Source organism: Mustela lutreola, chromosome 7 (genome assembly GCF_030435805.1).
Source record: "Mustela lutreola isolate mMusLut2 chromosome 7, mMusLut2.pri, whole genome shotgun sequence".
Lineage (NCBI taxonomy): Eukaryota > Metazoa > Chordata > Mammalia > Carnivora > Mustelidae > Mustela > Mustela lutreola.
The window spans coordinates 79142784-79156408 of record NC_081296.1 but is presented as its reverse complement, the minus strand read 5'-3'; the positions used below and the strand labels follow the sequence as shown (position 1 = coordinate 79156408).

General features: G+C 39.3%; 1 protein-coding gene, 1 non-coding gene and 2 gene segments (V, D, J or C); 1 reads left to right on the top strand and 3 right to left on the bottom strand.

The window, feature by feature from the left end:
- Window positions 1-2449: 2449 nt before the first annotated feature.
- On the bottom strand, window positions 2450-3216 carry LOC131837187 (uncharacterized). Its single transcript, XM_059183414.1, has one exon. It carries the CDS (start codon window positions 3214-3216, stop codon window positions 2542-2544), a length of 675 nt encoding a protein of 224 aa, XP_059039397.1. The 3' UTR covers window positions 2450-2541.
- Window positions 3217-3763: 547 nt separating this feature from the next.
- On the top strand, window positions 3764-3871 carry LOC131837425 (U6 spliceosomal RNA). The gene has a single exon (XR_009356036.1). It is a non-coding gene; the product is annotated as a U6 spliceosomal RNA (small nuclear RNA).
- Window positions 3872-6172: 2301 nt separating this feature from the next.
- On the bottom strand, window positions 6173-6722 carry LOC131836312 (T cell receptor alpha variable 9-2-like). The segment is given in 2 exon segments: window positions 6173-6512; window positions 6634-6722. Coding segments are annotated over 2 exon segments (381 nt in total).
- Window positions 6723-12571: 5849 nt separating this feature from the next.
- On the bottom strand, window positions 12572-13052 carry LOC131836313 (T cell receptor alpha variable 13-1-like). The segment is given in 2 exon segments: window positions 12572-12837; window positions 13001-13052. Coding segments are annotated over 2 exon segments (318 nt in total).
- Between the last annotated feature and the right edge of the window lie 573 nt (window positions 13053-13625).

Sequence of the window (13625 nt, the reverse complement as noted above, 5' to 3'; positions counted from 1 at the left end):
ATGACTAGTGATCACTCTCTTTCTCTGTTCCTTGAAACTTGTTTGTGATACTGCAGTCTAGAGCATAGTTTTTCCAAATAACCATTATAAATGTGTCTAAATTTCTTAAAATAGAATTACCTTATGACCCAGCAATCCACTTCTGATATATACTCAAAAATTGAAAGAATTTTGATATTTCCATAAATATTGAGATGTTTTTGAATTCCAGTTTCTACCAAAAAGAGGAAGCAACCCAAAAGGCCATCAACAGATAGACATGGATAAATAAAACGGTATATTACATACACGGGAATATTGTTCAACCTTAAAGAGTAAAGAAGTTCTGACACATAATGCAAGTGGATGCATCATGGGGACAGTATGTCAAATGAAATTTTGGAAAATGACCAATACTGCATAATTCCACTTCTATGAGAGCTAAAGAGCTTAAGCTCAAAGAAGGAGAATGTAAAATAGTAGTTCTGAAGGTGTAGAGGAATGGAATAAAAGAGAGTTATTGTTTAATGAGTACAAATATTCAGTTTTTCAAGGTGACAAGATTCTAGAAATGAAAGGTGCTGCTGATTGAACAACAATGTAAGTGTATTTCATAACCCTGAACTATACACTCAAAATATTCTCAAATGGTAAAAATGAATGTGAAAATGGTCAGATTCTCTAATTAAAGAAACTTGAGGAGATACTTAAGATTTCTACTCTGCAAATCTGCCTTCCAAACAAATATAAGAGGGTGTTTGATGCAAGACCAATTATCAACCATCTATTACCATTCAATTTTAAGGCCTTAGGTCATTGGGGTTAGAACTGGGAGGATGAAAATGGAGAGAATGAAGATTTGGAGTGTGGAACATTGATCAAAAAGGATGGCTGGGAAATGTGCAAACTAACTCATCTGTTGGCCAAAAAATGTGCTTTTTGGTTTTTTAAATATAGATGATTTTTAAATTAAATTTATTTATTTATTTTCAGAAAAATAGTATTCATTATTTTTTCACCACACCCAGTGCTCCATGCAATCCATGCCCTCTATAATACCCACCACCTGGTACCCCAACCTCCCACCCCCCAGCCACTTCAAACCCCTCAGATTGTTTTTCAGAGTCCATAGTCTCTCATGATTTTTAATAGCTTTTTATTTTGATGATATATGATATTATATATCATATATTACATTATGTTAGTCACTATAGAGTACATAATTAGTTTTTGATGTAGTGTTCTATAATTCATTGTTTGTGTATAACACCCAGTGCTCCATGTAATATGTGCTCTCCTTAATACCCATCACTGGGCTCACCCAACCCCCAATCCCTCCCCTCTGAAACCCTCAGTTTGTTTCCAAGACTCCATAGTCTCTCATGGTTCGTCGCCCTCACAGATTCCCATGCCCTTCATTTTTTCCTTCCTTCTCCTAATGTCCTCCATGCTATTCCTTATGTTCTACAAATAAGTGTAACCAAATGATAATTGACTTTCTTCGTCTGACTTATTTCATTTACCATAATCTCCTCCAGTTCCATCCATGTCAGTGCAAATTGTAGGTATTCATCCTTTCTGATGGCTGAGTAATAGTTCATTGAGTATTTATGGACCACATCTTCTTTATGCATTCCTCTGTTGAAGGTCATCTTACCTCCCTCCACAGTTTAGCTATTGTGGACATTGCTGTTATGAACATTGGGGTGCCTGTGGCCCTTCTTTTCTGGGGTAAATGCCTCGTAGTGCAACTGCTGGGTCATAGGGTAGCTCTATTTTTAATTTCTTGTGGAACATCCACAATGTTTTCCCAAGTGGTCTCACCAACTCAAATTAAACAGAATGGGGAAGGAGATGCTATGAGAGCTGGAACCAGGAAGGTGAAATAACAAAACAGACTTTGGAGAAAGGTTGAAGTGAAGGGCAGGAGCTGACAAAGGGGCAAATTCACACTCTGTCCTTCACAGTGTCCCCCTAGAACCCCTTATTATGAGCATTTGTGGATAAGTCTGGTGGAGAGCAGGTAAGCCTCCTGTATGCAAACTGAGTACAAGTATCCTAGTGGTGTTAATAAGACAAAATGAGAAAAACTACACTATAGAGCAGACTCCTTGGAAACTAAATAGGAGTACAATTGCCTCACAGCAAACAAACCTAATTAAACTGTCACTAAATGGTATAAAACAGCATTATGTGCATATATATATACACATATGAATGTATGTGTATATATATACACATATGCATAAAGTGTATACACACACACATACACACACACACACACACACATATATCCACAGAGACATTTCATGGCCTATCATATTTTACAATGTCTGTAACATAATATATGCTCAATAATAGTTGAGCAATAATACAAGCTCAGTAAATGTTTACTGAACAAAGTGATTTGAAAAATCCAACAACTAACACACATTATTGCTGACCTTGAGCCAAAGGTTTCTAAACTTCCTTAGCCAATTCTCTGGCTGAATCTAACTGCAAAATGGCAAATTATTTATTATGGTTACTCTAGTCTCCAAAAAATAATTTTAGCACAACTTTTCAGGGATTAGGAAGTGTTTGAAGAATGATAACTCTTATCCAGAGTGGTGTTTTCTTAAAATGAGGTTCTCCCTCTAAGCCTACACCTGTGCCACTTCCTGTCTGGGATGGCAATTGCCCCCCTTGGGCCCTACTGCAGGAAGAAGCAGCAACAAGAGCCCTGTTGATGGGTATACCTCCTTCCATCATGCCTCTCACTATGGACTCCCACAGTGCACAGAAATACACTGCAGAGTCCTCCAGCTGTGAAGCTGAGATAACAAGTTGAATGAAATTTCTTGTCTTCTGAAAATTCAGTGAGTAGCGACCTTCAGTGGCATTTTGCAGGTTGTAAGAATCCTGACGAATAAGGAGAATCATTGCCCCACTGCTGGGCTGCTTGTACCACAAAAGACTATAACATGGTTCATTGGTGTTATATGTGCATTCCAGAATGACAGTCCCCTTCTCCTGCACTAACATTGCTGGTTGGGCTTGAGTGACCTTCTGGGCAATAGTGGATCCTGAAGGGGGAAAAAAAAAAACCCACAGAATCTGAGACTTCTGGAATAGGTGAGTGGCACAAAGAACATCTGTTTTACCCACTGTCATCCCTTCTTCCCAAGGTATGCACAAGATCCTGCCTATCTCTCTTGATTTTAAGTCATAGAGGAGACACATTCCCACAGGGACCATCCTTACCTAGCCACACGGAAGCCATGACCACCTTGAGAAGGTTGGAGAGCAACATGTTTGAGTTCTCCCACTAGAAGGAAAATGTCTTCTTCCCCTTCAACTTCAGGGCTCAGCACTGTGAGAAGAACTTGACAGGATGAGGAAAGGATTGCTGGTTATGTGCTGCTGTGGCCCCAGAACGGGAAACAGGGGTTTCCTGGTATAGCAAGTTGTATGAGTCCTGTCATAATTCTCTGTGTTCTAGCTAAGAGTCTCACTACCCCACATCCTTTTGCATTAGGCAACTTTTTCTTATTTAAATTCAGTTAGCAACACATAGTACCTCACATAGTTTCAGATGTAGTGTTCAACAATTCATCAGTTGGATACGGCACCCAGTGGGCATTAAGCAATTTTAACTAAAAACATTACAACTGAAAATATACATGAGTAAAATTTATATTGAAATGAGGATTGTGGATCAATGATTTAGCGAACTGTGATATGTTTACTCATTGCATGTATGATAAAAGTGGGTGGATGGCACTTACTGAAAATATGACAGGTAGGGCTCGCTTTGGCAGCACATATACTAAAATTAGAATGATACAGAGAAAAATCAGCATGACCCTTGTGCAAGAATGACATTAAAATTCCAGAAGCATTCCATAACTTTAAAAAACTGCTTGTAATTAATTATATAAACAACATAAAATGTAATAATTATGAACAAATGGTTTTAAGAGTCATGTATGTTCACATTCTGTGATTTAAGGTAGAAATAAATCACACTATGATAAGAAGGCAAAGCGTTTAGACTAATCACTGTAGCTCTTTCAATGTACCTATTGTTATGCTAGTGTTCTTCCTCACTACCTATGCCTGTTCAGATGCCTATGTTAGAGCCAAAAGCAGAAAAATCTGATCATTCTCTGCTGAAGAGTTCAAGCTGTAGCCCTCAGATGACAGATCCACTCACCATGGTCTCCTTCTCATTGTTTTTTTTCCACAGCTCAGCTCAGCTCTGTTCAGATAGGCCAGAATGGACACCAGATTTTGGTTGTAAGGTTTTGAATTTATGTGTTTCCCTTACCTCAACTGAACCACAGTAAGCTTCCAAGCATCATATGCTTAATTCTGAGACCCAAGGTGACCACTCTGTCTACTTGTATTCTTCCTTCTGCCATCTTCCTCAATTTTCTAAAATTATGTGGTGCTTCTTTTCCCCCAAACCTTTCTGGAGGGCACAGCACACACTGAGGTTCTTCTACACCAGGCCTGGGTTTCTCCTTATTTAGTCTCTCATGCAAGTTCCCCTCTGTCCATATACAGCTCATTTTCTAAAATTATGATGGCACTGTCTGCTGATAGGTTCTTTCCTGTTTCGCTTTCTGTTTTCAGCTTACTGCCCTTTAGGACAGCTTTGCTAAAGTTCTTAAAGACTATTAGAGGGGCTTGGTTGGCTATTCAATTAAGCTTCTAAGTTCAGTTAACATCATGATCTCCATGTTCTAGGATCCAGCCACCTGCTGGGCTCACTGCTCAGGGAAGTGTGCTTCTCCCTCCCCTTCTTCTCCTGCTGTGCTCATGCACTCTCTCCCTCAAATAAATAAATAGTTGATTTCAAAGAGAAAAGACTATTAGAGAAATCAAGATACAAGCACATACTATTAATCTACCATGAGGTGTTTTTTGTTTGTTTGTTTGTTTGTTTGTTTGTTTTTTTAGAGATTTCAATTTTAAGTAATCTCTACCCAAAATGGGCTCAAACTTACAACCTGGAGAACCAGAATTCCAACTCAAACCAGAGTCCGCCAGGCACCCCTAGTCTACTGCGTTTCTCAGAAGTCTAGGAAAACTCTTATTATATATCCTTTGAATACTTTAAAGTACATATTCACATGCATTTATATTTACACAGGTTTGAAAATAAAATTTTCATTTTAAACCAATGAAATAAAAATAAACTAACCAAAGAATACTTAACAAATATGTTAAGGGAATATATTAATATTCTGATAATAGCTCATTCGTAAACTCTGCAAATAAGGAGATAGTAATTAAAGAAGTTTGAAATAATACTGGAAAATTCCTACTTCAAAATAGACATTGTGTTTTCTATTACTTTTTTGTACAGCTTCACTTTATCCCATACATTTTCCAAATCCCATGATTTGTGGCTCTCTCTGAGAGGTTGCAAAACAGGAGTTAGAGAAATCAATAGGATTTCCCTCCCAGTGTCACCAATCTATTCATATCATTAGGAAACCTCAGTGCAAGAGCATTTTTACCCACCACATTTCCGAGGCACTGAAAGCTATCTTCCTTGAGTTCTTATTGTCAGAAAGCCAACTGATCTATTTAACTGGCCAGGACATAAGCCACTTCCTCCATTCTATTTCTGCTCCCAAGCCTTCATGTCGAGTATCATCCTGAGTTTATCACGTGATTTACTAGAAAAAAACGCAGGGCAGAGGTCCCTGACCTCTCTTTCCTTGGTCAAGTACATGTGTTCTTCCTCCTTTCTTCCCTTCCCTTCTTTCTCTACTAAAACCTGTTTTGGGGTTGATGGTCTCCATCACCTCCACTGCCATTCTCTGTCAGGAAGATATTAGGCATCACCACCTTCTCAGGCACACCGTGTGTCTCTAAAAGTGTCATAGACACAGAAACAACTACCAGGGTGCCAATGAACAATTTGTGGGGCTGGACGTTCACAGCAAGGATCACCACAAGATCACATCATTGTTATGTGATTCTACCTTGAAATTAGTTACACTCTGGCTGAGGAACTCTTGCCATCAAATGGTTTTCAATGTCACTAAGGAACACCTGGAGTTGGGGAATGTTATTCTGGCTCCTATACTCTTGTTCTTTGAATGATTTTGTATCAACCAGACACTGATGGACAAACAACCACAGACTGTGCTGGAACCAGAATGGATCAGGCAGAGATGCTCAGCTTCTAGGCCCCTGTTCTGCTCAGAGTTTGTGCTCAGCTCCCCCTACAGTCCCCATCACTGTGTCATTCATGGCACAGTAGTACACAGCTGAATCTGAGGCTTGCACTGAGCGTTTCTCCAAGTGGAAGGAGTTGGATTTGCCATCGTAGGTGGCTTCAAACCCTTTGTTGCTTCCTTTCTCCTTGTCCTTCAAGGCTTTCAGGAGGAGCTCTAGACCTTCTCCTGGATACTGGACATACCAGAAAAGGGCAGGGTACCCTGATGCTGAATAAGTACAATTCATAGTCAGGAGAGCATTTTCTGAGAGGGTCACTTGGCCTTCTGTCTGAGTCACTGAGTCTCCACGGGTTTGTCCTGAGGAAAAAGAAAAGAGACCTGTGTCACCTTTGGCATGAAGCTCTTGGATAAATTATAGTTCAACTTATTACTGATACAAAAGAAAAAGAATCCAAATTTTAAGAAGGATTTTACTTACCAAGCATTAAGAGTACCACAGTCCCAAAGCCCAGGGAACACTTCATCTCTGGCGTGTCACCTAAATAATGTTTTTCTTTCTTACCATGAATAAGTTTGGAGTGACAGAGAAATGATCAGTGGAAGCCCACATTTCACACAGGAAATGTGATTGCGGTAGGAAGCTGCACCCCCTGGTGGACAGGGTCTGAAATGGGTGCTTGTTGGCCAGAATCCTTAAACACTGAAAAACACGACCAGACTGGTCATGCAATTACTACTCCAGACCTCTTTACAAAATCCAGTCCCTTGAGAAGCATCATTAAATCAAGTAGTTGAACTAATGAGTATCTCTTGGATATGTCAATTTACAAAAAATTATGTGGTTGATGTCAGTGAGTATGTTTTTAAGGTTGGTCATTGCTCCCAATACTATAAAGACAATCTGGTTTCTTACGTTTCCAACTTTTCTTAACCCTTTCACGTATCTCCTGCATTCTACTAGAAAGGAGCAGCAAATACATTAATTATTTCATGTATTCACGAAAATTTTTTTAAATTGTCATCAAAACAATGTCTCAGGTTTAAAAAGACACTGGTAGAAGCTAAGAAAAAATGCTTGAGCAGGTCATCATAAATATGAATTCAAAGATGGTCCTTATGTAAGCACTTCTCTAAAAACATAAAAACAAAACCAAGGAAAAGTTCAATTAATTCTATCTTGTTTGTAGAATATTTGGCACTAAATTTTTAAAGAATCACTATGAATGATTGATTTGCTGATTCATGAGAACAAGATGTAGCAAAGCCAGGACAGCTGTCTAGTGTAGCCAAATGATACCAATGAACACTTGCTACAATCCAGCAGAGACAACACTTCACACTGGGAATATACTGGATGCAACATTAAACCAAACACTAGTGGGGAGACTTTTCTAGGATGGCAGACAATGGGGCTTTCCATGCCTTTCTGGGAGTCAATGAGATCCCAAAAAATCTGAAAAGGTGGGATATGCTCTCAAATACTGTCCTAAGGAAACATTTGAGTATCTCCAAAGGGATCTAACACAGTTGCATTCCCTGCATGAGCTTAGATTGTGGATGGGTAATAATATATTATTTTCTACATGGATTGAACCATTCTCTTTCCTGAAAGTCTCAACAATCACAAGATTCAAATATCAGGGGCGCCTGGGTAGCGCAGTCGGTTGAGAGTCTGCCTTCACCTCAGGTCCTGATCCTGAGGTCCTGGAATCGAGTCTCCCATCCTGTTCAGCAAGGAGCCGGCTTCTATTCCCTCTGGCTGCCATTCCCTTGCCTGTGCTCTCTCTCTGTCAAGTAAACAAATAGATTTTTTTTTTTTAAAGAGTCAAATATCAGTTGGATTCTGTGTTTCATACCTATACAATTTCAAATACTCTCTAGAGGGCAGAGCAAATGTCTCTGGGAAAGTTAGGTAAAGTTAGGACTCACATAGAAACTTCTCTTCTTCTATCACACCCAGATCCTGTGGAAAAGTGAAAACAACAAATGCAATGTTAAACTGAAATGAGTTACTGTAGCCGTTACCCTTGAACTGCTGTGGTCTGGTACAGCCTTAGCCTTCATGGCCCTGTGTCTTCCTTACAAAGTCCTAGGCTGTCTCACTTTGAACTGGTCACTGTAGCCCACATAACTCAGATGTCCCAAACCATACCCATTCCAGCCTTCCCAAACTATTGAACTAGATAGTAAAGCCTTGTCAGTCTTCCTTTCATCACAGATACAGACTGCTCTGCGGACATTCATTTCATCACCATTACATGACCTAAACCTTTGGTGCCCTGAACAAAATCCCAGAAAAAAAACTGTCATTGAGAATTGTGAAATAACCTTATATGTACAATTTATTACTAATTCAGCAGATAAAGTATAGGAAATGGATCCTTGGTTAATGTTTATCAAATACTATGACATCATATATTCTTCACTGACAGAAACTGAAAAAGTTACTCATATTAGAGATCTTAAACTGAGGTTTTCTGGAAAAACAGCAGAAGCAGACAGTCCACGATGACTGTACACATAATACCGTAGGAAAAATAACCATGCAACTGCATGACGAACAGCTCCATCTAAGACAATTAGAAAAGAATTCTCTCCACTAGGCTCTTTGTTTTGTTGACTGTTTCCTTTGCTGTGCAGAAATTCTTTATCTTAATGAAATCCCAAAAACCATTGATGCATTGTATGGTGACTAACATAACACAATTTAAAAAAAAGGAACTGAATAAAAGTTAAGGATAAAAAAAGAAGAAAAGAATTCCCCTAGATATTAGGAACCACCCATTTTAATTCTTTCCTTTGTATCCTTTAGAGGTTATTTTTATCCTTTTAGACATATTTTCTCACTCTAATGGTAAAATCTTAGATATTTCTGGTTATCCTGAATGTTTTTTCACTAATAAAATATCTTGCATGGGTATAGCCTTTATTTGAGACAATACCCACCCTAGTGTTATAGTTCAGCTCTGCACAGACAATGCTAGTTCAAAAATGCATAAGAATTATTGGGTAAGGCCAGCACGTACATAAAAAAGTGCTTCACATCATTAAGCATCAGAGAAATGCAAATCAAAACCACACCAGTCAGAATGGCTAAAATTAACACGTCAGGAAACAACAGGTGCTGGCAAGGATGCAGAGAAAGGGGAACTCTCCTACCTGTTGGGGGGAATACAAGCTGGTGCAGCCACTCTGGAAAACAGCAGAACTATCTGAAAAGGTAGAACTATCGAACGACCCAGCAATTGTACTGGTGGGTTTTGACCCTAAAAATACAAAGGGGCACGTGTCCCTGAATGTTTATAGCAGCAGTGTCCACAATAGCCAAACTGTAGAAAGAACCTAGATGTCCACCAACAGATGAATGGATAAAGAAGATGTGGTATATATATACAATGGAATACCATGCAGCCATCAAAAGAAATGAAATCTTGCCATTTGCGCTTACATGGATGGAACCAGAGGGTATTATGCTTAGCGAAATAAGTCAATCGGAGAAAGACAACTATCATATTATTTCCCTGATATGAGAAAGTGGAGATGTAATGTGGGGGTTTGGGGATATAAAAAGAAAAAAGGAAAGAAGATGGGATTGGGAGGGAGACAAACCATGAAAGACTCAATCTCACAAAACAGGCTGAGGGTTGCTGGGGGTGGGGGGTCAGGAGAGGGTGGTGGGGTTATGGACACTGGGGAGTGTATGTGCTATGATGAGTGCTGTGAAATGTGTAAACCTGGCGATTCACAGACCTGTACCCCTGGGGATAAAAATACATTATATGTTTATAAAAAATTTTTTAAATTAATTTAAAAATAATGCATACAAACACCTAAATGGTAGCATATGCTTACTTAAGACCATTTCCCTTATTCTCTTTTTTTAACTAAATTTCTTTTGAAAAAGGCCGTTATAAGAAATTTGCTAAGTGTTATAAATACTGAGAGACTGTGGACTCTGAGAAACAAACTGAGAGTTTTGGAGGGGTGGGTTAGGGGGCTAGGTGAGCCTGGTGGTGGGTATTATGGAGGGCACATATTGCATGGAGCACTGGATGAGGTGTATAAACAATGAATTCTGGGACACTGAAAAGAAATAAAATAAAATAAAATAAAATAAAATGAAAAAATTTAAAATAAATAAAGAAAAAATATAAAAAAGAAAATATATATATTAGACGATTGAATAAGACAGAGTCAACCAATTAATTTTGGATTATTTTGGTCTCTTAGAAGAAACTACCTCCAAAAATTTTAAAGAATGAAATATATATATATATATATATATATATATATATATATATATATAGACACACACTAAGTGTATACACTAAGGGTAAACTAAGGGTACACACTAAGGGTAAACATGATGAAGGGATGGGATATGAGTATAAAGATAAAGAAAATTTTTTTTTAATTTCTAAAAGAGGTGTTGATAAGGTAAGTTCGTTGGGAGAATAAAGAAAAAGAAAGTGGAGAGAATGTGCTCAGGCTGAAGACTAGAACAAAGCCCTGCACTAAATTTAGGGTATATTTTGATGTATTAGAAGAAGCTCTATCCCAAAATTTTTTTTAGAAGAAAAAACCCTATGTGTATACAAAAAATAAAGTTACATACAATGAAGGGTAAAATATGACTATGATAATGAAGGCTCAAAAAGGATTTTTTTATGGAAGGTATTGTTAAGCTAAACTAGTTAAAAAACATTAAAAGAGGAAAGACTAAAAGTTAAAAAAAATTTAGCATAAGAAAAAAATAAAATTAAAAAAATTAATTAATTTCACAAGACTAAAGAATCATGGGGAGAAAGCCTTGAATTCCATGCTTTGCTTTCTCCTCCTCTGGAATCCTGCTGTTCTCCTTGGTAAGTGAACTTGGTCTTGGCTGGATTTCTTGCTGATATTCTGGAGGAGGGGCCTATTGTAGTGACTCTCAAGTGTCTTTGCCTGAGGCGGAATTGCACTGCCCTTAGGAAGGGCCAGGATAAGTAATCTGCTTGGGTTCAGGTTCACTTTCTGGAGCTTTTGTTCCCTGATTGTTTTCTGTAGAGTTCTGGAGGATGGGAATGAAAATGGCAGCTTCCCAATCTCTGGCCTGGAGAAGCAGAGAGCTGGGGGCCCCACTCCTCAGTGCACCCTCCAAGAAAAGCGCTCAATTACTCCCATCTCCCTGGCCTCCAGCCGTGCTCCAAGCTCATCCAGCCTGTGACCAAGAGTCTCTGTGTCTGGCACACAGCCCCTCCTGGAGTCTCCACATTTCCAGGTGGATCTCCCCGGATCTTGTGGGCTCTGTGCTCATAGAGCAGCGGTCTGACTGTGACACGGACCACAGTTTAAGGTAACCCCGAGTTGAGAGCTCACTCCGCAGCTCCATCTCTGCAGCTAGCTTTCCTGCTCTAATACCTGCAAGTTCTGTGACACTCAAGAACCCCGATCCTACTGTGACCCCATGGGACATGAGACCACACTGTCCCCACATGGGCTTCACCCTGACTTAGCCTCTGGAGCGATGGACCGCAGTGGAGCAGATTTTTAAAAGTTCTGATTTAGTGCTCCATTGCTCTGCCTCTTGCTGTGAGATGGCCCCTCCCCCCACGGTCTATCTTCCCGTCACTTTGGATTCACTTCTCCTCAGGTCCTACCTTTCAGAAAGAGGTCGATTTTCTGTTTCTATAATTGCTGCTTCTCTTCCATCTCCTATTGGAATTGTAGGTGTTCGGAATTGTTTGATAAACTATCTAGCTGTTCTCCTGCTACCTGATGTCAACTCAGCCAGCTACTTCTCCACCATCTTGACACCCCCCACCCAAAATTAACATTTTAAAAAGCAGATGTTTGAGGGAAAGAATTAGTGAAGAAGGGAATGTTAAAATTGAAATACACAAGGTGAAAATTTCATGATCCTCATTACAATAAGAATTCATAGAGACTAAAAGGAATATCTGCAATATTTGTGATTACAGAATTATCACTTTCATTTCTCTATTTTCCATATTTCCATGTTGGCATGTAATGTTTTAGAATCACAAAATTCATTATGGCTACTTTTGAAACACAATGGTTAAATGCCCATCCACAAAAAGGACTGTAAAATCAGTACTAAGTGGATATTTATAAGAGAGAGTCAGAAGAACAAATGTAAAGTCATCTTGAAGACCTGAATTTCAAAAATAGAACATTATTAAATCACAGCAAGAATCCAAAAACAAGATTCATCCAACGAAATGTTTTCACCCTGTTTGGGTCATCTCAATCCTAATAGTCTAACATATTAGCTTCCACCTATAGACAGACAACAGCACAAAAGCTATCCTTGATGGTCTGTGTCATGGGACAGGAGGCTGCCCCAGTCCCAGGTCTGAGTGCAGGCAGCAGGTAACTGGGAAGCAATGTGTGCTTGCTGCGCAGAAGTACGCAGCTCAGTCTTCAGGCTGTGTGTCTCTGATGTGCAGGGAGAGATGTTTGGCCATCCTATTAAATGAAAAAGTGAGTCTTTGGTCTTCTTTTGTGGCCATGGTTGAACCAATGTCTATAAGGAGCTGGGAACTGTTCCCAAGTTCTTGCTTATAGGAGGGGAAGTAACGTGAGGCACTGTCTGAATAACTGCAGTTGATAAAAGAGCTGCTTCCCTCCTGGACACTCAGGGTAGAAGGATGCTGCTCCACATTCTCTCCCAGGCTGAACGCTGTGCAGAAAGAAAAGGTCAGAGAAAGGAGAAGAGATTCCAGCTTATTATGCTTCAGAATTCTCTTTTGTTACACTAAGTGGAGGAAACCTGAATAAAGCCAGTCTTCAATTCTGGAGAATATCTACTAATATACTCTGTTGCCCATAAACACTCAACTCACAGTTCAGCTGCAGCCACAAGAACATGATTAAAGCTCCCATGGATGTCTTCATGGTTCCACCCAGTTAAGCTCATGTTAAGAATTGCAGCCTCCAATCAACTCAGCTCCCTCTTTTATCAGGCCATCCCTTCTTTCCTCTAACAGGGTAACTTCCCACATTGTCCAACAGCTAATAAGAAAAGACTCTGCTGCTGCCATAGTCTAATCCATCAGATGCACTAAAATAAAAATTCCACATGTTCTGCATCATCACAGGTGCACTGATGTCTTGTGGTCACATCTCTACTGAACTCGCTGGGGAAATGCTCTTCTCTTAGCTGGCGCCTCTGAGGGACTCACATGCATCAAGGCAGCAATCAGTCAAGCAAGTTATATCTTAGATCAGGGATGAACTGTACAGTAGGAATGTGGAGATCAAGATTTACACGCCCCCACACTACTGAGTCACTGTTAGTACATTGGAAAGAGGTAGATGCTATTGTTGTTTATTTTAGGATGGGCTGGGTATACATGTTTGAAATCAGGAAGAAATCATAATTTACTCCCTTAAACAAAGAAAACAGAAAACATTTCCTTCCTTCCAAATCTACTGTCCTCAGTTGTCTATTATGGAGTAAAACTATTT